At 35.5% G+C, this 25,648-nt stretch overlaps 1 protein-coding gene across 3 annotated transcripts in view; it reads left to right on the forward strand.

Moving 5' to 3' along the window:
• Positions 1–25,648, forward strand: part of tln1 (talin 1) — a 97,862-nt gene that overhangs the window by 59,233 nt on the left and 12,981 nt on the right. For all 3 annotated transcript variants that reach the window (XM_051121356.1, XM_051121358.1, XM_051121357.1), the window contains 27 exons: positions 31–144; positions 230–364; positions 1,144–1,272; positions 2,822–2,924; positions 3,138–3,346; positions 3,582–3,701; positions 5,874–6,071; positions 6,297–6,436; positions 8,846–8,939; positions 10,556–10,645; positions 10,760–10,882; positions 13,395–13,538; positions 14,196–14,357; positions 14,455–14,595; positions 16,192–16,373; positions 16,616–16,748; positions 16,868–16,969; positions 17,046–17,216; positions 17,334–17,582; positions 18,249–18,368; positions 20,173–20,319; positions 20,404–20,570; positions 20,752–20,935; positions 21,498–21,623; positions 22,749–22,865; positions 23,016–23,201; positions 23,801–23,908. In XM_051121356.1, coding sequence (XP_050977313.1) covers positions 31–144; positions 230–364; positions 1,144–1,272; positions 2,822–2,924; positions 3,138–3,346; positions 3,582–3,701; positions 5,874–6,071; positions 6,297–6,436; positions 8,846–8,939; positions 10,556–10,645; positions 10,760–10,882; positions 13,395–13,538; positions 14,196–14,357; positions 14,455–14,595; positions 16,192–16,373; positions 16,616–16,748; positions 16,868–16,969; positions 17,046–17,216; positions 17,334–17,582; positions 18,249–18,368; positions 20,173–20,319; positions 20,404–20,570; positions 20,752–20,935; positions 21,498–21,623; positions 22,749–22,865; positions 23,016–23,201; positions 23,801–23,908 — 3,894 coding nt within the window. The remainder of the gene's footprint in view (positions 1–30; positions 145–229; positions 365–1,143; positions 1,273–2,821; positions 2,925–3,137; positions 3,347–3,581; positions 3,702–5,873; positions 6,072–6,296; positions 6,437–8,845; positions 8,940–10,555; positions 10,646–10,759; positions 10,883–13,394; positions 13,539–14,195; positions 14,358–14,454; positions 14,596–16,191; positions 16,374–16,615; positions 16,749–16,867; positions 16,970–17,045; positions 17,217–17,333; positions 17,583–18,248; positions 18,369–20,172; positions 20,320–20,403; positions 20,571–20,751; positions 20,936–21,497; positions 21,624–22,748; positions 22,866–23,015; positions 23,202–23,800; positions 23,909–25,648) is intronic.

Raw genomic sequence — 25,648 nt, forward strand, 5'->3', positions numbered from 1 at the left:
ACATAAACACCATGTTGATTTGGTTTCCAGGCGGTGGCCGAGCAGATCCCTCAGCTGGTTCAGGGTGTGAGAGGTAGCCAGGCTCAGCCCGACAGCCCCAGCGCCCAACTCGCCCTAATTGGAGCCAGCCAGAACTTCCTGCAGGTTCTTTCACTTTTCTGACCTTAACTTCCTGTTATAAAGAGCAATTCTGGATCATTGAGCTCATGATGTCTGTTCTCTTTATCAGCCCGGAGCGAAAATGGTGACCGCGGCCAAAGCTACAGTTCCCACCATCAGTGACCAGGCGTCTGCCATGCAGCTCAGTCAGTGCGCCAAAAACCTCGCCAGCGCTCTTGCTGAGCTGCGCACGGCCGCCCAGAAGGTACAATATGATTATTTTTATTAGCAAATGTTTTTAATTTTTAATTTAAATAATAAAACAAAATGTTTTTTTTAATATTATATTAAATACCCATTTTTGGTTTACAAAGCAATAGTGTTATTAATAGTATTATTTAATAAAAAATGACAAATATTTTATTATTTTGGAAAATGTAAAATGTTGTGTAAAATGTGCACTGCACAATACAGTACAGCTGTAGTCTAATTAGTCTGTTTATTTATTAAATAAGAAATGCACGGGTTGATTACTTTGTAAATGATGGATGTTCCATTTTGTTGTTTTTTGGATACAAATTCTCTACCTGTGCCCTGGTATGCACTTACCGATTAATATTTTGATTCAAAAAGATGCAATTTTTTTCTGTAGCATGATGCTTTCTCTGGTGCACCAGAATATGCAACTAGAAAAAATGTTAAAGACCTTTTTGAATGATCTATATTTAACAGGTGGTTGGAGGGGAAAGTTTGTAAAATATAAGAGCTTGGTGTTATCAGCTGAAGGAAGGAGAGGAAAGTCATTTCAGAGGCAGAGCAAGTTATTACATTTCGATGAAAGATAACAAAGCCAGTTCTATCCACAGATTAATATTTAGAAAGTAAATACGGTCCATTCTGATTTCTTTTTGATTTCAACGGTACTGCTAGAACTGTGTTATACACATGTGTACAAAGTAAGCGAACATGACAGAGGCCTGGTGAACATATGTAGTTTTTTTGCGATGAATTAATCTCATATGGTTCTCTGTTTGTCTGGCTCAGGCTCAGGAGGCGTGTGGTCCTCTGGAGATTGATAATGCTCTCACAATGGTACGGGGGCTGGAGAGGGACATGCAGGAGGCCAAAGCTTCAGCTGCTGAAGGCAAACTCAAACCCCTGCCTGGAGAAACGGTGAGTGTATCAGTACACTGAATGTGTGGGAACTAGAAGTTCCTTTACTATTATTCTAAATGTGGAAAATAGTGAAAATGAAGAATAAGTATGTGTGTTCAACTGTGTTTGTGCAAACATGACCTTCATCTGTGTCAGTTTTCACACCTATACCCACAAGTCAGCCACTTCATGTCAAAAAAAAAAAAAAAACTGCTAGACAAATGCCTCTACACAGACTGGTATTTACTTGTCTTTTCAAGCACGCTTAGAAAAAGCATGCATTTTGTTTCTTGTACAAGCTGTGGTACTGATAAGCAAGACATCAGTAACAGACTTGTAGCAGCAGCATAGAGCTCTGTCTTTCTTAAAGTGTGATTTCTAGATTTTAAACAGTCATGTAAAATAATAAATAATCTTAAAACTCTTAAATAAAAAAAAAAATCTTAAAAGTATACATTTTTGCAGTCAAGCATCAGACAGAAATTGAGGGAATATTCTTAAAAATTATTATGACAAACTGAAAAGTCTTGTAAATGAATTGGCTGGAAGGAGTGTGAATCCAGAACATTCAGCTCTTATAGTATTATACATTGCGTGCATAATTATTGTGCAAGTTGATATTCTGATCATATTTTTTCCAAGCACTGGAAGTGAAAAACTCCTCATATTCAGGTGTGCGTAATTATTAAGCAGGTTTCCTTTTACAGATAAAATGAGCCCAAAAAAAGATTAACTTCAGACTGAAAGGTCAAAAATTATTAAATGCCAACGAGAAGGATGCAAAACTAATGCAATACTAGAATTTGCAAAGTTAAGGCATGACCATTGGACAGCGAAATGCTCATTGGGTCTGCACAGTAAGAAAAAAAAAAGGTGGAGAAGAAATGACACGTTAACTGCAAAATAATTAATGTGAAGGTTTTGCAGGAATCTTTTTTTGCAATCACTTTGCAATTTCTGTATTGCATTAGTTTTTAATATTTCTCATGGGCATTTAAAAATTTTGGACTTTTCAGTATGAGTTAAATCTCTTTTTTGGCTCATTTTATATGTAAAAGAAAAACTGCTTAATAATTATGCACAGCTGAGTATGAGGAGTTTTTCACTTTCAGCCTTCATGGACAATTATATGTCACTTTTAAATGATTAAATGCAAAATTAATAGTAGTTAAGATTGGCGTCTATCGGAATTGGTAAAATGTGTTTGGAAAAAAAAATCTGATCAGAATATGAACTTGCATAATAATTATGCACACACTGTAGAATATTGTAGAAATGATATTGTGGTGGACAAAATGGCATGCAGTCAAAAGGGTTGAGAACCACTGATTGAAACTGAAATCTGCAGTCCTCATATTGTGTACTATAGTTTTACACCCAGGGTAATTTTAATGAATACTGTTTTATTTTCAATTCTAAAAACGTGCATTGCAAATGAAAATCACAAAGTGTTCCTTCAGCTTGTGTTATTGATACCCATAAGCCTGTTTGAGCATGCTTTCTCAAATATAAAAAATTTGATTCCTTAAACACAGTTTTGCGTGTGTGTGTGTGTGTGTGTGTGTAGTTGGAGAAGTGTTCTCAGGATCTGGGCTCCAGCACTAAAGCCGTGAGCTCTGCTATTGCTCAGCTCCTCAGTGAAGCCACCCAAGGCAATGAGAATTACACAGGTAACCTCATCAACCTCACATACCGCTAACTACTTGTCATGGCATGTTATGCAGCGCCCCCTGTCTGTAAAATATATTATTAAGTCACTGCCGTAGCAAACAGACAGGTGGTGTGGCATAGTGGTTAACGATCTTTCTCATAACTCAAACCGTATGTTGCAGGTTTGAATCCAACAAGAGTTAGTCATCCGTCTGTTTCTGAATTGTTTTCAGGTATGGCTGCTCGTGATGTGGCTCAGGCTCTGCGTTCGCTGGCTTCAGCTGCTCGTGGAGTGGCCGCCAACACCGAAGACCCTCATGCCCGTAACGCCATGCTGGACTGCACCGCGGATGTCATGGACAAATCCGCCAGCCTGATCGAGGAGACCAAGAGAGCCATCGCCAAACCAGGAGACCCTGACAGTCAGCAGAGACTGGCCCAGGTTAAAACCAAGCTCAGCTTGAATGCTTTATAAGAATAGCTCAATGGAGTGGGTTTAAATTCAGAAACAAAACCTCCCTCTTAATTGTTGATGGGAGATTTGGTCTGTAGGGTGAAGTGCCTGTTATTTTGAAAAGATAATTGCCTGTTATGTGTCTATGATTAGCATAACTGGAGACGCATCTTAAATGTTCTGCTCATGACTGGAGTGTGTGTGTGTGTGTGTGTGTTTGCAGGTAGCTAAGGCTGTGTCTCAGGCTCTGAACCGCTCTGTGAACTGTCTGCCGGGACAGAGAGACGTGGATAATGCCATCAGAACTGTGGGAGAAGCCAGCAAGAAACTCCTGTCTGATAAAGTGAGTCCCCCCCCCAGGCATAAAGATGCTCTCAATGTCATTTTCCAGACATTTCCAGTACTTTCCAGAATGCAATTTGCAATATTGTTGTCATCTGGATGGTCCTGTGACTTACGTTTAAGTGCCTTATGTAATGTAATTAATGTCAGCTGGTCAAACACACTTGGTTGCACAAAAACCTATCCAGCTCTGAAGGCCTGTTCACATCAAGACATGTTTGTTGCCAAACTTTGATGAGACAAACATTTTAATTTGAATGAATAGCTGTAAATGTGTCTTTTTAGACCGAAAAACGTTTGCATGCTGGAGAGGCGTACTAGCCAGCCAACCAATAAGACTCAAGCTTGTGCTCAAAAACAGACTTGCAAAGCAAAAGTAAAAAGCAGAAGAACTATGGAACTATGTTTGATAAACACAATAGCAAATACAGAAACCTAAAAAGCTGTAAATACTGTTTGACTTCCTTCGTTGGTGTCAGAAATGTAAAGCTGCACAGCTCTGCCCTTGTGTGCCTCTGCATTTCTTTTTATTTTTTTGTGCTGCCTACTGTCAGAGGATGGATTTGCATTTTTTTTTTTTTTTTTTTTTTCCCCTAAAATATTTGTGTTGGTGTGAACAGGCCATTCTAACTAGACAGCTTTAATATCATAGTCTACTCATCATCATACTAAATCCTAACTAAAACTAGTAAGAGCTATCAAGCTGAATTTAAATTACATGTGGTAAAATGCGCGAAGGACAACAGCGAGAAACCGGAATAAGCATAAAATTAATCAATTTGTGATGTGAACCTGCTACACAAGGTCATTTCAGCTTTTCAAACTGTTTTTTTTTTTTACCACTTTCTGGTAAAATCATGTTGAAAATCTTATGTAGGCCAAAATCAAAGTTCAGTGACTGTCAACCAAGAGAAACTAAAAACTCACAAACAATTCAAATGTGTTTTAATTAGGATTGTCAATTTAATGTGGTAATTTAATGTGATTAATTGCAAAACTTCATGCACTGATGGCATGAGATGCAACTTGATTGCTGTGATTTATCTTTCTATCTTTCTATTGTTCTATCCATCTGTCTTTAAAATGATTCCACCCATCAATTAACCAAACGTCCATTCTTCAATCCAGCCATCAGTCTACTGTATCTATTCGACTGCATGGCATTAAAACTTTCAAAACTTTAAAATACTTCAAACTTTCTATCCAGGCTTTCTCAGGCCAACAACAAAGTTTATCTAAAAAAATGATGAATCTAGTTTTACATCTACAGTTTACTTTCCCTTACCAAAAAGAAGTATACTTCAGACTATACTTCAGTATACAAGTTTATTTCATTAAGTATACTCAAGTAAAGTTATATTTGTAAGTACACTTTATGTAGTAAGTATACAAATATGAGTGCACTAGTAGTATACTTTTAAGTGTACTATTTGAATACTCCTTGGGACTAAATTGGCCCACTTTCTAGTATATAAAAGTATACTTTTTATAGTAAGTATAACAGTAGTAAACTTTGAGTGCACAACTAGTTTACATCTATGTTTTCAGTTTGTAGTGCAAGTATACTAAAAGTGAATGTATAGGTATACTGATAGTTTACTAATTAAATACTTTTTTTATGCATTTTTAGTACACTTTGAAGTATAGTCTCAGTAAACTACTAGTTTAGTAGTTTTATACTGCAAGTATACTCGTAAGTTTTCTTTAAGTGAACTTTACATAATACTTAAGTATACTACTATGTCCCTAATTAGGTATTAATTTGTATATATTTTGTTATATGAATATCTGAACATACAAAATATCAAAAGACAGAACAGGGTATCTGCTTGTAAACAAAAATTGTGAAACACTTGATTGTGGGTAAGTTGCATAAATAAAAAATAAAGAAACATTTTGAACAAAAAAGATTAAAAAAAAAATTTTTTTCAAAGCACAAGTACAGCTCAAATATACTTAGACTTAAATCAAGTATACTTAAATGTCATTATAATGACACAAGTATATAAAGCACATTTCTTGGAAGTACATTAAAGTATACTAAAAGTATACTTTCCTATTTTAGTTTAAAAGCACACTTCAAATAAACTTCTTTTCGTAAGGGTTGTGTTTCCTGTTAAATATTACATTGAGCCATATTACAGTTATAGCAAATAATTGCTCTGATCTTCAGTTCCCAGTGAGCGGTAAGAGTTTCCAGGAGGCTCAGGCGAATCTGAACGAGGCGGCGGCCGGATTGAACCAGTCAGCCAATGAGCTGGTGCAGGCGTCACGCGGCACCACCCAGGACATGGCCAAGGCCTCTGGGAAGTTTGGACAAGACTTCAATCACTTCCTGCAGGCTGGAGTGGACATGGCTGGACAATCCCAGGTGTGGACAGACACATTTATTTTGGCAAGACATCGACGACCATAGCGCTCACATTCATAACCTATTGCTAAACTATTCTAGCTATACAGTATGATTTTATAGGTCACTGATACAAGTAACACATTTTAAAAAGGTGCTAGTTTTTTCATTTGCACAATATCCTGAGAGAGTCATTGGAAACTTCTTTGACAGATGAATGATGTCTTCTCTTATCTCTTCCTGTAGTCTAAAGAGGACCAGACTCAAGTGGTCACCAACCTGAAGACCATCTCCATGTCCTCCAGCAAACTCCTGCTGGCTGCTAAAGCTCTGTCCACAGACCCCAACTCACCCAACCTGAAAAACCAGCTCGCTGCTGCCGCTCGGTTAGAATCAGCAGTCTTCTGCTTTTCATACTTATTTTGTCATGAATTACACTACCAGTCAAATGTTTTTGTACAGTAAGATTTTTAAAGACGTCTCACCAAGCTTGAATTTATTTGAGCCAAAGTACAGCAAAAACAGTAAACATTTGAAATATTTTTACTATATAAAATAACTGCTTTCTATTTGAATATATTTTAAAATTTTTCAAAGCTGAATGTTTTGCATCATTACTCCAGTCACATGCTGCTCATGCAATCTGCTGCTCAAAAGACATCATTTATCTGAAATAGAAATCTTTAGTAACATTATAAATGTCTTTTTTTGATCAATTTAAAGCATCCTTGCTAAATAAAAGTATTAAGTTCTATAATTTATTTTTCTTTGATCACAGGAATGAATTACATTTTCAAATATATTCAAATAGAAAGCAGTTATTTTAAAGAGTATAAAATATTTCACAATATTACTGTTTTATTTTGGATCAAATAAATGCAGGCTTGATGAGCAGAAGAGACATCTTTTAAAAAAAAAAAAAAAATGAAAAATCTTACAGTTCAAAAACTTTTGACTGGTAGTGTATCAGTACAAAATGTTACAAACAACAAATATGACATTAAGCAAAGAAATAGTGATTAAAAGGTTTGGATGACTATTATAATAGTCAGTTTAAAATATAAAACTAGAAGAAGGGTGAATTTCAAAGTGTTTTTGCACCCTAGAGTGGCATTGCATGAATGGGAGTGCAAATTTATACACAAAGTGCCTTCCCACAAGGCGGTTAGCAAAGTTTTATGGGTATTATTATATCAGATTTTAACTATGATTACTGTGGTCAAAATATTCACACTAAAGCTATTATTGCGATATCGTAGAGATTTGGGAAAAATGTCATGCTAAATAATAATCAGTAAAAATCTAGTTTGTGTTTTCAGTATTTTTGCAAACGAATCACTCAAAACACAATTGTTGACTAGCACTTCCTGCAGACCGGAGTGCCTAATGTCCCGTCTTTTACCCAATCCAAAAAAATTTCTAAACTAACTTGTCTCAGGTGCAGGTAAAGCATCTCATTTTTGCCCGTCATCTCCTCCAACATACTTTTGCGCGGCTGTAGTAGCTACACACTGACTGCTTCTGCAATCGTAACCTCCCTGCTGTATAGTAGGCAATAAGCAATATGTAAAAAGAGTAGTTCAGATTCACAGTTTTAATCAGACGCTTGCCAGAAAGCCACTGGATGACCTGCAATTTCCGGTGAGATTCTGAAGTGTGCAAACTTTACACTTGGCTAATAGTGGTGCAACTGATGCTGGTAGGTCACATGACAATGACATAAATGTAGGATGTACAGATAATATTCATACTACAACTTTCTGGAACTTACTTTTCTCTCATTAAATGTATATTCAAAAGCAGTACCTACTCAGAGACTATGTGATTTCGGACACAGCCACAACCATGAGTGACAACATATGCAGTAATTTCAGTTTAAATTGAATTAAATTACATTTGAATTCAGTTAAATTCAATTTAAATTGCCAACCAGATTTATTGGTGCTAGATTATTTACAATATTATCATATGTGCAGTATTTACATGATATGAGTATTATTTTTTTAATACATTGTGATTATTATTGCGACTCTCCTAGCTTGTAGCAAAGCATTTTGGGATTGGGAAATGTGATGTTGTTTTAAAGTGCAGTCACTTTAGCAAAACTGCAGCAAAATTTTGCAAACAAAAAAAAAATCTCCATCATTTGTAGCACAGACATGTAAAACATGCGCAAAATTTCACAGAGCAACATTAAATCTTTATAATTTGGCCAAAAGTAGGTCGTATAGTTATCTTAGCTACTATTTGACACCATCTTTGTGTCAGGAGTACATCTAAAATGCTCTGATTTGGAACAGAGCCCTCCACTCTTTCTTTAAAGCGTTGAGTCAGATGTGCTGTGTGTTGGCATACGAGCCTATGAGTGCCTGTGATAGTAAAAAAGAAAGTGTGCACTCGAGCACACGCACATACACACAGCTCCTCTATTGACATACATTACATAAGTGGCATGCTCGGTTTTATACACATTTGGGTTGGAACGAGCACAATTATGTAATAGGCATCTACAAAAGCAAACCTGTTTGTATCACTGCTGCTCTCTGATGTGTGTGTGAGGGGAATGAGGAAGACAGGATGAAACAACAGCAGCTAATGGCTTTACAGCGCTCGCAATCCAAAAACTCCCATCACTCCCTCACTGAGCATCAGAGAGAGAGAGAGAAAAAGAGAGAGAGAGTCAGTGTGTGGTAACACACGTGGGTGGATTGTTCCTCACAGATCTCTCACACTATTCCTTCCCTTTCTAGCAAACTCTAATGTCTCTCTCTCTCTCTCTCTCTCTCTTTCGATAGCGCGGTGACAGACAGCATTAATCAGCTGATCAGCATGTGTACCCAGCAGGCTCCGGGACAGAAGGAGTGTGACAACGCTCTCCGTGAGCTTGAGGTGCTTCTACTCTCTTTTACTTCTCATCTTCTGTATGTCAGTTCGTGTGACTCACTCTCATATGCAGCGTTTGGATTCTCTCATATTCAGCACTGATCTCAGTCTGAACTCACCAGTGTTATGTTTGAGGAGAGATGGCACACCTTTTGTGCTATGAGTTGTCCCATTTGCATTACAATTTTTATTTGAATAATGTATGCGTTCATGCTGCATGACTTGAAATCCTGTTTGAATTTGAGTAGCAGTTATTTGTTGTGCTGTTTTTGGATAATATTGGAAATGTCATCAAATCAACAGTACACCAGCTGAAACGTACAGAATCCATTCGTACTTATTTTTTTAGACCAGTTACGCTAACGTTCAAAAGTTTTGGGTCAGTAAGATGTATATGTAAGATGAAAAATACAGTAAAAACTGCAATATTGTGAAATATTTTTAAAATTTAAAATAGCTGTTTTCTATGTGAATATATGTGACCCTGGACCACAAAACCAGTCATAACGGTCAGTTTTTTGAAATTGAGATTTATACATCATGTGAATGATGTGTGGTTTGGATAAGACAGTATTTGGTCAAGATACAACTATTTGAAAACCTGGATTCTGAGGGTGCAAAAAATCTAAATATTGAGAAAATTGCCTTTGAAGTTGTCCAAATTAAGTTCTTAGCAATGCATATTACTAATCAAAAATTATTTTTAATATATTTACGGTAGCAAAATTTACAAAATATCTTCATGGAACATGATCTTTACTTAATATCCTAATGATTTTTTGGCATAAAATAAAAATCAATAATTTTGACCCATACAATGTATTTTCGGCTATTGCTACAAATATACATGTGCTATTTAAACTGGTTTTGTGCTCCAGGGTCACATATGTTAAAATGTAATTTATTTCTGTGATGCAAAGCTGAATTTTCAGCATCACTACTCAGTCTTCAGAGTCACATGATCCTTCAGAAATTATTCTAATATACTGATTTGCTGCTCAAGAAACATTTCTGATTATTATCACTGTTATAAACAGTTGCACTGCTTTTATATTTTTGTGAAAATTGTGATATATTTAAAAAAGAATACATTCAATATTCTTTTTATTAATAGAAAGTTGATTAAGCTCTTGATGAATGAATAACATTTAATTGAAAACAAAATATTTTGTAACACTATAAACTTTAATGTTTAATGCGTCTTTGCTGTATATGATTATTGTTGAAGATTATTGTTATTTTTTTTGTTTGTTTTTTTTTATTTTTTGTTATTGTTATTATTTTTTATATTATTTTTTACTGACTCAAATGTTTGTTTTTTTTTATTAACTTGATACTTTTTTTAAAAATCTGAACGTTGAAGATCTTTGTTCTTGTGTGGACATACAGTGTTTAATTTATTTGTTCACATCTTAAAATGGATTTAAGCATCACTGAATAATAATAACAGAACATTTGCACAAGAAAAATTTGCTTTCTCTGGAATCTGATTTTATGACTGCTTTTATTTAGACAGAACTAAATCCTAAAAACAAACCATACTAAAAACCTCAGAGCAATGTTTATTTGCTGCATCTGTTTTGTGGGTTATATGTGCTAACTGTGTGTTTGTGTGTCTGTAGACGGTTGGAGGAATGCTGGACAATCCCACAGAAGCGGTCAATGATTTGGGCTACTTTGACTGTATTGACAGTGTGATGGAGAACTCAAAGGTGCGACACATATCACCTTCAAAATAAAAAGGCTGAAAATGTATTTTTAGCCCTGTCACCCAATCGCAGTGCTGAGCTAAAGCTGTGTGTTAATGCTAATGTTGTGTTTTGCAGGTTTTGGGTGAGGCCATGGCTGGCATTTCCCATAATGCCAAGAACAGTAACTTGCCAGAATTCGGAGACTCAGTCAGTTCAGCGTCTAAAGCGCTGTGTGGACTCACTGAGGCAGCCTCTCAGGTAAAACAAAGCGGCTCAGGTGCCTCTGTGTGAGTGTGAAACTCGTCTCTGCTAAATTAGTCGTCCTAAAGAGGCGGTGCGTGATAATATGTAACAAGGCTATGATGCATCGAACATCTGGAGTTATAGGAGCGCATGAAATGAACAAACACATTCGCCTTCCTGGTCTCCCCTTTGCCGTCTTCTGTGCTTTCGCACATGCCTTCATGCCTTTATTATTTACAGGCACATTCTTACACACTTATGCAAATAGAATTCCTAATGGATTTGATGGGCAGTGAGTCATATTTAACTGCTTCCTGTGCGTCGTCCTAAAAGCAGCTTCACAAAAACACTCACAGCTGCCATCTGATTCAAAAGCACTTCATTTAATTTGTGTGTGTGTGCTTGAGTCAGTTTTTTTCTACTAAGGCTGCACAATTTTGATTAAAATCATAACTTTTAACTGTTTCCTTAAAGCTGTAAACAGAATTTTTTATTTTTATTAACAGAATTTATGTTAAAATGTTGGTGAGGGTACACCATATTGTCTGTGCAGGTTTTGTTGATGTGTACATCAACTGTTCCTTATATTGTGAAATCAAAACCTTTTTTTCTATAGCACTTTATATGATAGAGATTGTTTCAAAGCAGCTTTACAGTAATAGGAAAATAACAGAATCAGTGATGCAAAAAAAAAAAAAAGGCAAATCCAAAATTCTACTGTAAAGGAGCTCTAACAAGACCATAGTGTCTTCAGCTTTAATCAGTGCAGTTCATTAACTGTGTCAGTGTAACACAGCTATAAAGAACCTCCACAAAAGACAAATAACTATTTCTCTGTAACACTGTAAATATTGCTATTTGCTGTAATTGTAATCTGTTTGTTTTATATATATATTAAATAAAAAAAATATATATATAATAATAAAATGTTATATATAAATATATATTATATATTAAATATATTATATATTTTTTATATATATATATATATATATATATATATATATATATATATATATATATTAAAAAAACATAAAACAAAAATGAAAAGTTCTCATTATGACAGGAAAACAAATGTGTATGCATGTATGTAGCTGATGGAAAAAAAAAAAAGTTACGTTTCGTTAAATGTTAACATTTATTCTATATTTATCGAGATTAGCTTTATATGGGTCATTCTACAGAACTGGTGCAAACTGCTGTCCTACAACCAAACAACACATTTAAAAAGCATTTATGTATTAAAAAGCTGTAAAGTATTCAAATCTAAGTATTAGTAAGTATATAAATATATATAAAATCATCATTTATTGGGTAATTTCAATTGGGAGATGGCTGTCCCGAATCCTAACCCCTAAATTTCAATTTATGAAAATGATATTGAAATAACTTTTAATTTTTTTTAATTTATTGTTCTTAAAAGTATCTTTTTGATTCTTTTAAAAATTGAAGTTAAAAATGTTTTCTTTGTAAATTCTGAAACTGATCACTACTGAAACAATGTATATTTCAGTCTGTTGGCTGAGACTTATACATTTATGATCAGGAAATGTTCCTGTGTCCCTCTCTCTCATAGCTATAAGGTGTGAGTGGATAGGTCTCATCATTTTGAGGTAAATGTGTTCAAAAGTCTGAAAAATCTTTGTGTAACTTTAAGGAACATCACTACCAAACACCTTTCTTGTGCAATTTTTCTTTGCAATTAAGCACTTTTTTGGGATTTATTCCATAACGTTTAGTTTTTATATGTATGCCACTGTTCAGAGCTGTGCTAGCTAACTATGTGCTGATTAGCATCTTGAGCTAGGTTCAAAAGTATCTAAAATAGTCACTATCAAAACATTTAGTGGTCTTTGTTTTTTGGGTGTTATCCCATAGAATTGTCACTACCGAAACAGTCACGACCAAAACATGTCATCATTGTTTTGGTAGTGACAAAAGGGAACACATAATCCTTTATTTGGGGGAAATAAACAAAACTGTAGTACAGTTATGCAATCTTTGTGTGTGTTTTAGTATGTTTTAGTAGTGTTTTAGTATGCATTAAAGGAGAAGTCCACTTCCAGAACAACAATTTACATATAATGTACTCACCCCCTTGACGTTCAAGATGTTCATGTCTTTCTTTCTTCAGTTTTGTGTTTTTTTTGAGGAAGACGTTTCAGGATTTTTCTCCATATAATGGACTGATATGGTGCCCCGAGTTTGAACTTCCAAAATTCAGTTTAAGTGCGGCTTCAAACGATCACAAATGCGGTTGTAAACGATCCCAGCCGAGGAAGAAGGGTCTTGTTTAGCAAAGCGATCGGCCGTTTTTATTAAATAATAAATAATTTATTAAATAATAATAAATACTTTTTAATCTCAAATCTTCCACTTGGACCAAGTCTGTACGTAGAATGGCCCATATAAAAACAGTAGAATTTATGGTCTATCCTCATTAGCTAAATAAATATGTGTGTGTGGTGAGAATGTTTAACTTGGTTTGTGCAGTACTGAAGTGACTGGTGTTCTGTGTCACTCATAGGGGGCGTATCTGGTGGGTGTGTCCGACCCGAACAGTCACGCTGGGCAGAAGGGTCTTGTGGACCCCTCACAGTTCGCCAGAGCCAAACATTCGATCCAGATGGCCTGTCAGAATCTAGTGGACCCAGCCTGCACCCAGTCACAGGTAACAGCATGACCCTGCTCTTTCTTAGATTGGAACATGCAATCTGATAGAAGCCAACACATAACTAAGGTCTGCTTTACTTTGCAAAATATATTAGATGCACTAATGATTGTGCACTATTATTAGCTGATGACTAATAACTGATGCAGCTTTTTACACAGTATTTAAAACTAATATTATTTATTGATGTGGAGATTTTGAAACACAAAGAATAACTAGAAGTGTGTTTATATTTATAGTTGTTTTGTAAAAATCTGGCAAAAAGAATCCACACAATTGTGATTTATTTATTTATTTATTTATTTATTTTGTTCAAGTTGTTTACATGAATTCACTGTGTTGACCAATAGAAATCTGCTTGATTTGAAAGTAACTTTTGGTCCAGTAGACAATGGTCCTTTTTTGCATGTGAAATTTAGGAAAAATGATGATGCAATAACGTGAAGCACCTTAATGCTTCTGTTAAATCGACCCTGCCGGTAGACTCCAAGGGACTTATGAGCTTTCACTAATTATTGTAATTGACATCTGGATATTTCCTTCGAACTCATAGCTTAAAATAGGAAGTGAATTCTTTTTGTTTTGATGTAGTTTTTACGTCATTACAAATAACTTGACAAAAAAACTTTTGTGTTTTATGCACCTGCCTTTCCCAAGGTCCTCTCCGCTGCCACGATTGTTGCCAAACATACTTCGGCCTTGTGCAACGCCTGCCGACTCGCCTCCTCCAAAACGTCCAACCCAGTTGCTAAGAGACAGTTCGTCCAGAGTGCCAAAGAGGTGGCGAACAGCACAGCCAACCTCGTCAAGTCCATCAAAGTGAGTTTTGAGACTCCCGGTCTGTTTCTGATTAGCAGTGTTCATCTGTTGGTGTTATTATAGCGATTGTAACTCTGTGTTTGTGCTGTAACGTCAGGCTCTTGATGGGGCCTTTAACCAGGAGAACAGACAGAAGTGTAAGGAAGCCACTGGACCGCTCATTGAGGCTGTGGATAACCTGACTGCCTTTGCTTCAAACCCAGAGTTTGCTAGTGTACCTGCACAGATCAGCCCAGAGGTATGACATTATATCAAAGTATATAGTACCATTCAAAAGTTAAGGGCTGTTTTAAAAGTTGTTGTTTTTTTTTGTTTGTTTGTTTTTTTTTAATTTATGCTTTTATTCAGATGCATTAAATGAATCAAAAGTGACAGGAAAGATTGATTAGAATGATTCAGCTCTGATCACAAAAATAAATCACATCTTACAGTATATTCACGTGAAAACATTTTAAATTGTAATAATATAAATAAATGCAGCTTGGAGAGCAGAACAGACTTCAGTCTTGCCGTTTCCATATTTCCACATTTCCATATTTTTGAACAGCAGTTTATATCACAATATAGTAATTTTTGCTAAAAATTTAGCATCCAGATATTTTAGATTTTACATATCCAATTAGGTATATTTACATTAATAATCTTGTAACTTAAAAACTTTGTATGTAATGTAACAAGATTTAAAAAATTATATGATTATTCATAACAAATCTACAAAAAAAGTGTCATTATGTAGGAAAAAACCATCTACGACAGTTTTCTGGCTTGTGTTGTATTTTTACTTTTAAATTGTGCCACATATTAGAGCATATTGATTTTTTCAGACTTTGGATGTTTGTTTGTTTTTATGTTGACTTGCTTAATGTCATTTTTGTTAGTAACATTCTGTACTGATACACTACCAGTCAAACGTTTTTGAACTGTAAGATTTTTAATGTTTTTTTTGTTTGTTTTTTGTTTTTATTCTCTTCTGCTTACCAAGCCTGCATTTATTTGATCCAAAGCAAAAACATTAAAAATGTAAAATATTTGTACTATTTAAAGTAACTGCTTTCTATTTGAATATATTTTAAAATTTAATTTATTCCTGTGATTTCAAAGCTGAATTTTTTTGCATCATTACTCCAGTCACATGATCCTAATATTCTGATTTGCTGAAACCTTTATTATTATGTTAATGGTAAAAACAGTAGATTTTTTTCAGGTGTCTTTGATGAATAGAAAGTTCAGAAGAACAGCATTTATCTGAAATAGAAATTTTCGTAACATTATAAATGTCTTTATCATCACTTTTGATCAATTTAAAGCATCCTTGCTTTTTTATTTCAGATAAATGCTGATCTTGGGATCTTTCTGTTCATCAGAGAATCCCCCAAAAAATGTACTCAACTGTTTTAAATATTAATAATAATAATAATAATATAGAATGTTTCTTGAACAGCAAGTCAGCATATTAGAATGATTTCTGAAGGATCATGTGACACTGAAGACTGGAGTAATGATGCTGAAAATTCAGCTTTGAACACAGGAATAAATTACATTTTAAAATATATTCAAATAGAAACCGATTATTTTAAAAAGTAAAAATATTTCACAATTTTACTGCTTTTGCTGTACTTTGGATCAAATAAACACAGGCTTGGTGAGCAGAAGAGACTTCTTTAAAAACATTAAAAATCTTACTGTTCAAAGACTTTTGACTGGTAGTGCAATAAATAGTGCAGAATTTACAGGAACATGATTGTGCATGACTTAGGAGTGGGAACAAGACTCCTGGCCGAAATAGAAAACCCTGTTTGAACCATATTATAAGTTCTGTTGTCTTTGATTGCAGGGTCTGGCAGCGATGGAGCCCATCATAGCAGCCGCTAAGACCATGCTGGAGAGCTCTACAGGCCTGATCCAGACGGCCCGCTCACTAGCCGTCAACCCCAAAGACCCGCCCAAATGGTCTGTGCTGGCCGGACACTCCAGAACAGTCTCCGACTCCATTAAGAAACTCATCACCAACATGAGGTATTCACAAAATGTATCTTTTATTCAATCTTTTATTCAACAAGCAGCTAAAAACAAGACTTTTGCCTATAGGTAAAGATGTATTATAAAATGTTCCTTTTAGGGAATTACCAGGGTCTTGGTGCAAAAATGCCACCAAAATGAACAAAAATGTCCTTTAGATTAAACAAGATGCAATTCAGTTGTGAATATCATCATAATTTCTGTGCATTGTATTCATATACTTTCATGGATGGTTTCAGGGAGAAGGCTCCAGGCCAGAGAGAGTGTGATGATGCCATTGAGGCTCTTAATAACTGCATCCGTGAGGTGGACAAGGCGTCTCTGGCGGCCATCAGCCAGCAGCTCACACCTAGAGATGACATTTCCCATGAGGTGAGACTGTACTATGGTCATGATAAACTACAGCAATATCTATAAAGCTGAGGGCACATAATAAACGTTATCATTATTAATGTAATACAGCCATATTGTAATACTGTGTTGTGTTGCAGGCTCTTCACGAGCAGATGGCAGCATCTGTGAATGAGATCAGCAACCTGATTGAACCGGTGGCCATCGCAGCCCGCTCCGACGCCTCTCAGCTGGGTCACAAGGTCTGAATCATTTCTAAACACGTTTTAGCAGGTCTAGATGATTATTGGAAGCTAAACGTGTGCTGTCATCTCACAGGTGTCTCAGATGGTCAGTTACTTTGAGCCGCTCATCATGGCTGCCATCGGTACGGCGTCTAAGATCCTGAACAGCCAGCAGCAGATGAGCGTGCTGGATCAGACCAAGACTCTGGCTGAGTCTGCCCTACAGATGCTCTACACGGCCAAAGAGGCTGGAGGAAACCACAAGGTGAGATGCCACCAACCAAACACAGCAGCTGGTCACGATGGCACTGTTGATTATATCTGTTTGAGATCTGCTGCAGTGCTCAAACTCACAGTTCTGTGCGTGTACGTGTGTCTTCAGGCGGCTCACACGCAGGAGGCTCTGGAGGAGTCGGTTCAGATGATGAAGGAGGCGGTGGATGATCTGGCTGCGACTCTGGCAGAGGCGGCCAGCGCTGCAGGAGCGGTGGGCGGCATGGTCAACTCCATCACTCAAGCCATCAATAAGATGGAAGACGGGCCTGGAAACGAACCTGAAGGATCATTTGTGGATTATCAGACCACGATGGTGAAGACGGCCAAAGCTATCGCTGTCACCGTTCAGGAGATGGTAAAGACTAGCGCTGCAAAAGTTAGGAACTGGGGGAAAAAAGTGAAAAGCCAATGTGACTGGTGGGCAAAATACAATATACATATGCACAAACATGCAGTGAAAACTTGACTTGTGACAAAGGACATTAACTAAAAAGTGTGAGAATAATGTACTATAGTTAACCTAACAAGCATCCCTAATGAATGAATATGCATGAACATATATTAATCAAACTTTAATGATATTCGTTTAATGATTAATGATATTCAAAGCCGGTTAATTAAATCCGGTAATGTTCTCATGAATTATTAATTATGGTTCATCTGTTTGCTGAAAGCCAGAGGTGGATTGTAATTAGCTTGGCTCATGATTGGGCACTTCCAAAAGATCACCAAATAATTGTGCATGCTTTTTGTCTTACGTCAGTGGAAGAGAGATCTGCAGAGAGCATTTTTATTCTGATAGTGTCATATAAATATATGAGCTAGATTATTTTCCACAGTCACACACAGGCAATTTTACTTACAGATGCTCACTTTAGGCTTGTATATATGTTAAATGTGTTTTTTATTCATTTTTTGGTTTTGATTTTATGGTACAAAATCATTTCCAGAAGGGAGATTTGTGTAGTATTTATAGAGAAGTAAAGGCTGACGGTGTGTTTTTAAAATGTTGTGTTGCCAGGTTACCAAATCCAACACCAACCCTGATGAGCTGGGCGGTTTGGCCAATCAGCTGACCACAGAGTTCGGGGACCTGGCGTCAGAGGCCAGATGTGCAGCCATGACTGCTGAGAATGACGAGGTATCATCACATACAGTTCTCTTTTCTGTAGATTTTATGGCTTTTCCACATGTTATAATTCACATGAAATTGATTTAATTTACTGTTACTGCATATTGCTGGTCTTACTGAAAAGTTTGTATTGATAGTAAAGGTATGTTACCAATCAAAAGTTTGGGGTCAGTAAGATTTTTTATTTTATTTATTTATTTTAATCATTTAAAAGCAATAATATTATGAAATATTGATCAGAAATCTTCAGAAATCATTCTAATATGCTAATTTTAATATGATCAGATTAAAATCTAATATGCAGATTTTAATCTGATTATTATCAGTTGAAAATATGCTGCTTCATATTTTTGTGGAATTCTTTGATGAAAAGAAAGTTCAAAAGAACAACATTTATTTGAAAATAGAAATCTTTTATAATTTAATAAATATTTATATTGAATGAATCTTTGTTGAATAAAATTATTCAATTCTTTCAAACCATCTCAATGACCCCCAAACTTCTGAACGGTATTGCAAAATTATTGAAAATGTAATAACCTTTTACTTTTCAGCTGACCTCTATTTTTTAACTCCTCCCCCTAATCAGCTGATAAATATAGACCACTTTTGATCATCCAATCAATTCCCAATAAATAACATCAAATCCCACCCTGTATTTCTTGTTAAATATTCTGTTTCACTCTTGAGGCCCTATGAAATCCATTTTATTTTTTTCCTAAATTCCATTATATTTTTTTCCAAATTTATTTTTTTCTATTATTTTATTTTATTTTATTTTATTTTTAATTCAGTTTTAAATTTTCTAGGCCAGGTGTGCCCAGACTCAGTCCTGGAGGGGTCTGAGTTTGGGTACTTTTGTGCTAGACTCTGTTTTAATGGTTAAATTAAAAAAAAATATTAACCAAAAAGTCGAATTGAAATCATAAAACACACGCAATTTAACAGCAGTTTATTAAAAGTTTAACAAAAACTGTATTTTAAAGGATTTATGAAATGTTTTTCAAAATCAGTTTTATTTTTTCCAAATTATGTATTTTCCATTAACTTTTGGGATTCCATTTTAATAGGTTCATTAAATTGTAATAATCGAAGGTATCTCTAAATAATTAATTTTATTTAAAAAAAAAAAAAAAAAAAAAAAAAAAATATATATATATATATATATATATATATATATATATATATATATATATATATATATATATATATATGTATATATGTATATATGTATGTGTATATAATTTTTTTCTCTCCCGAAATACTGTGTTGTTTATTTACATTTTTCTGGTAAATAAATTCTGGTAAATAATTTTTCTTGTAAATATGCCTTAAACAGTAATGTTTGAATAATAATTGTTTTAGTAGTAGTAGTACTATGATGACATTAAGTGATATATTTCTATCACAGTTTCTTCAAGTTACACTGAACTTTTATTTTGACAGGTTGCTGTGAAGACCTTTAAGTTTCAGTTTGTATATGATAAGACAGTAGTCTAGAGCAGTTCTGCAGATTATGTTTATGTGTTCATGTACCAACACCACAGTTATCACACACGCTTCAGTATGTTTTGATTAATCATCCTAAATTTGGCAAATTCCACGATATTCCGCGTTAAACAGTAATTTCCATTTTTATGACTGCTCTCCGCAATTCTGTCCAATCATAGGACACTACATTCTGAAATATGTCACATTACTGAAGTAAAATTAAATACTGTACATGAAGTTAAGCTGATTCTTTGATTAAAAGCCAGACTAGATGAGGATTTAAGGTGTTGGTTGACTGTTAGATGGTTTGTTTGTTCTTCAGATCGGTTCTCACATCAGGAAGCAGGTGACAGAGCTGGGCTACAGCTGTACTGGTCTGGTCACTAAAGCAGGAGCGCTGCAGTGCAGTCAAAATGACTCCTTCACCAAGAAAGAGCTCATCGACAGCGCTCGCAAAGTCTCAGAGAAGGTGCACAAGTAGTTCCTCTCTTATTGGACACACAGATGTCCCTTCAGACTTGATCGCACCCTTAACATCTTTATTCTGTCTTAGGTGTCTCACGTGTTGGCGGCTCTTCAAGCTGGCAACCGTGGCACTCAGGCCTGCATTACTGCTGCCAGTGCCGTTTCAGGCATCATCGCTGATCTGGACACCACCATCATGTTTGCCACCGCAGGCACCCTCAACCGAGAGAACGCAGAGACGTTTGCAGATCACAGGTACTGCTTCCACCAAAACTACAGTGAACATATAAGTTACCTGCTGTTTAAGCTACAGGAACACTGTCTTTCCTTTTCTATAATCTTTGTCGCGCCCGTATGTTTGTTCATCCTTTAGTGTCAGTATGTTTCACCATTAGCGGATTGTGATATTAATAGTTTGTTTCCTGTGGTTTGTCAGAGAGCACATCCTGAAGACAGCTAAAGTTCTGGTGGAGGACACGAAGCTGTTGGTGTCTGGAGCAGGAGCGAGTCAAGAGAAACTGGCTCAGGCTGCGCAGTCGTCCGTCAACACCATCACCAAACTGGCTGATGTGGTCAAACTGGGAGCAGCCAGTCTGGGCTCTGAAGACCCTGAGACACAGGTACTGACACCCACGTCCTGTCCTGTCTGCTTTAAAACAGGAAACGGGAATCTCTTCACACGAAAAACACACGGTTGTGTGTGTCCATAGTGCTTGGCAACAGTTCTTGGGTTTCTGCTGTTCCTATGGCAACACTTAATAATTCATGGCATATTCTCAAAGCTTGTTATAGGTGTATTGTTCAAGGAAATTCAGCCATCAAGACAAGGTTTAATTACACTTTGATCTCCTTTCAAGTTTATGAGTGTGATATAAAAACTTTATCTCCAAGTACTGTATTTGTAAGATCTTTAGTTTCATTTTCCACATGCAGCAGTTGTTTTAGTGAGATCTTTGTATCCATACTGCAGTTTTTCATGATCTAGGATAGTATGCTGTTATCAGACTGATATTTCATTAACTAGCATTAATATTTACTTAACAGCTTCATATTTGTTGTGAGACTTCTTCGTGTACTTTTCTTGTACTGATATGAGTTTCACTCAGGGCTGAATGCATTTTGTCTCATGCAAGTGTGAGATTATGCCCATGCATCAGAGATAATGCATTTGTTGTGTTTCAGGTGGTTTTGATCAATGCGGTGAAGGACGTGGCTAAAGCTCTGGGTGACCTGATCAGCGCCACGAAGGCTGCGGCCGGCAAACCTCACGATGATCCCGCCATGTTACAACTCAAGAGCTCTGCTAAGGTAGAGACACACAGAGAGCAGGGTCATCTCATTCATACAGACATCCAGTCTGTCTCTGCCTGAGGCCTTTAATAATTGATCTCTACGAAAATGACAGTTCTGATTATTACGGGCTGCCAGTTAACATTAGGTGACCTGAAATCAGGAGTCAGTCCATTTGACCTACAAAATGAGGAACTGCTAATGAATTACATTCAGAGTAGTGGTGTTATTGTTATTAACTAAAACTGAAATTAAAACTATAAAAGAATTTGAAATAGAAACATTAAAGCATTTTCGGTAATTGAAATGAAGCTGGAAAACAACAAAAAAAAACTGATTAAAAACATAAACTTGTTATAAAAATAGAAATGTTGCCTTCGTATCCGCATAAAATAAATATAAGTACTAATAAAAATGAAAATTTAATAACAACATTTTAACTAAAATTAAAATAAAAACGTGCTAAAAAAATGAAAACTAATTCAAAATATTAAATACTATAATAGTATAAAAATAAAACTTAAAAATAACACTGACTTAGAATACCTAACACAAAAACTATAGAAATAGTATTATTATTTTTATATAATATGTTTTACATTTAAAGCACATTAAATGAATTCAGTAGAACTCATGATTTTTGCTATATATGTATATATATATATATATATTCACAATAAATTCATGGTTATTTCCTTGGAAATTATTAAAAAGTGTGTAGGTTATTATTATGTATCATTTTATTTTTTCTTTTGGTTTTAGTCAACTGTTAAAAGTTATTTTAAAAATATCTATATTTAATGGAAAAATAGAAAATGATTTGTTTGTATATCCTTTATATATCCCATATTTCTACTAATGATGCATGGTATGCTGATGACCAGTTTTGCTCATTATTTGGCCTATTTTTTTTTATTTGTTTCTTTTTAATTAATTGGTCTGATATGGCTCACCACACTCTTTTTCTGTCCCAGGCTTGAGGCAAAGCTATATAGATTTATAATATTGGCCAATATTGTTGCATCTGTATATTATTTCCCTTTGATTAAGTACTTTAAGCACCGTCTTCAATGACTTAACATCATAAGTCATAATACATAAGTGTTTCACGAGTTTTCATGTGTGCTGTTTCTGTGAAATCAGGTGATGGTGACAAATGTGACATCTCTACTGAAGACGGTGAAGGCCGTGGAGGACGAGGCCACTAAAGGCACACGAGCACTAGAGGCCACCATAGAGCACATCAAACAAGAGCTGGCTGTAAGAAATACAATCTCACTCAACTGTGCTGAAAATACACAGAACCAGTTAATCACTACATTAAAGTGAAAAAGTATATTGTTATATATAAAGACCACTGGGACGAAGAAGAGCGAGTGAAAAAAAACTTTGTGTTTTGCTTGTGTTCAGGTGTTCAGCAGTCCAGATCCTCCTCCAAAGACTGCCACTCCGGAGGAGTTTATCCGCATGACCAAAGGCATCACGCTGGCCACGGCCAAAGCAGTGGCTGCTGGGAACTCCTGCCGTCAGGAGGATGTGATCGCCACCGCTAACCTGAGCAGACGAGCTGTCGCTGACATGCTGCACTCCTGCAAGGTGAGACGACTTATTGACTGTATATGCACTGTCATGTCAATTTCATAAAGGACTGCATCATGAGGAATAAAATTTTCCTTAATCTTTTAAAATGCATGCAATTTAAAAAAACGTCATTTTTGAATTACTTTATTCCAATTAAAGCTTCGTTTTAAGCAAAAACGCTTTCAGAATAATTAAACAATAAAAACTTGTGAAATTATGCTGTGAACTCAAAACTGAAGTGTTACGTTCATGTAGTTTTGTATTAAATATATTTTTGTATGTATGTTTTTTTTAAGTAAAATAATTTAATATATTTATTTTCAAAGCTTGACTTGTCGTGCATGCAACCTAAATTCAACAAATAGTTGATTGTGATCTAAAAATACAAATTAGCTGAGAAAATGTACAGTACAGTGTGGAGGGATGTAATTTAGAAAAGAATATAGATGATAGTGACTTCAGTGACTTTTATACTTTTAAAGTACTATTATTATTATTATTATTTAAATATATGGAAAGTAGTAATATAGAATGAGTGTTCAAACTTTGACTTACAGTGCATATGTATTTCTGTTAACCTAAAGTGAAACTCATTTTTCTTGTGTGTTGTTCAGCAAGCGGCGTTCCATCCGGAGGTGAAGCGTGAGGTTCAGGCTCGAGCGCTGCGCTTCGGTTCTGAGTGTGCCACAGGATACCTGGGCCTGCTGGAGCATGTGTTAGTGGTAAGTGTCGACCAGGCCACCCTGTTACATCCTGTGGACACACACACACACAGACCTCCTTTTGGGGGGTCATTAGGGTTAAAGCTGTGTGAAATAACTGCCGCAGCCTTTGGTCCAGTTATTTTAGTGGCCCGCTGAAATGTCACATATTTCACAAACTCACAGTATGTTTGACTGAAATATTTGTCTAAAATGTTCTTAGGGTAGTTAATGATAAAAGATAGAGGTAGTTATATATTTGTAAAGGTACATAAGAGTTGTTGAATGTGGGATTTTGAGATATTTGAGAAATTTGTTTCAGTGTTTTCATTTATTTTCTGTTTTCTCTGGTGTGTGTGGGTTCGCTGTGAAAGCCGGTGAGTTAAAGGTGACTGACTGTGCATGTGAATGTGTGTGTGTTTTTTTGTGTGCTGAATTGCACAACCTCTTAACATGACTGAAAAATTACATAATATAATGTGTGCTGCAGTGCTTCTCAACTGGTGGGTTGATCAGTATTTTTTTCCATTTCCATCTTTTTCCATTTTTTCTATTCGTTTTTTCCTATTTGACTTTGGCTTTAGATTTTTTTTTAACTTGCGTTTTAAATGTTTCATGTAAATTTTGTAATGTATCATCTAAAGACTTTCATGACAAAAAAGGTTTAACAGAATTCAGATTTGCCAGATTATTTTTCAGAAATGTGATCCTGGACCACAAAACCAGTCACAAGGGTCAGTTTTAAAATTGAGATTTATGCATCATCTGAAAGCTTTCCATTGATGTATGATTTGTTAGGAAAGGACAATATTTGGCAGAGATGCAACTATTTGAAAATCTGGAATCTGAGGGTGTGAAAAAAAAATCTACATATTGAGAAAATCACCTATAAAGTTGTTCAAATGAAGTTCTTAGCAATGCATATTACTAATCAAAAATTAAGTTTTGATATATTTACTTTAGAAAATTTACAAAATATGTTCATGGAACATGATCTTTACTTAATATCCTAATGAATTTTTGCATAAAAGAAAATTTGATCATTTTGACCCATACAATGTATTGTTGGCTATTGCAAAACAAATAAGCCCGTACTACTTATGACTGGTTTTGTGGTCCAGTTTGTCTAATTGGTAAATATTCTAAAAATCTACCAGCCATCAAACTTGGTCCAAAACTGGACATTCTAAAATGTACATCATATTTTGAAATGATATTCTGCTCAAGGGGGCATAGCACAAAAAAACAAAACAAAAAAACTTTATGGGCCAGATTTACTAAACAGGGCAAATTAGCGTTAGAGCACAATTCCATAAAAGCACTGATGGAAGAGGAAATTTTGTGTGTGATTTACTGACAAGATGCGCATTAAAGAACACAGACGCATTTCATTTCCATGATGACCAGCGCAATCTACCACCTGCTTTAAGACATCCTTTTTTGGGCGTTAAATAATGTCATAAATACCTGTCATTTGCCGATCGTGTTGCGTGATTCATTTTAATACTCTCCTCCCATAAATTTTGCGCCTGGAAGGAAAACTACAAATGCATTTTCAATAAGGTCAGGAGCAAAAATAACTAACTGATAAAAAAACGAATTCTTCACTGCACATCTTTAGTAAATCCTGACTATTTTAACACCAAAAGACAGTTTGTGCTGGCGCAAGCTGGTTCTCTCTTTTCCCCTCAACTCAGAATAGGAGTTTATGTCCCACACTTCTGGTTTTTCCCTCAGATATTCACTATTTTTGAGTTAAAT

This window comes from Labeo rohita, chromosome 10, assembly GCF_022985175.1.
Source record: "Labeo rohita strain BAU-BD-2019 chromosome 10, IGBB_LRoh.1.0, whole genome shotgun sequence".
In the NCBI taxonomy this organism is placed as follows: domain Eukaryota; kingdom Metazoa; phylum Chordata; class Actinopteri; order Cypriniformes; family Cyprinidae; genus Labeo; species Labeo rohita.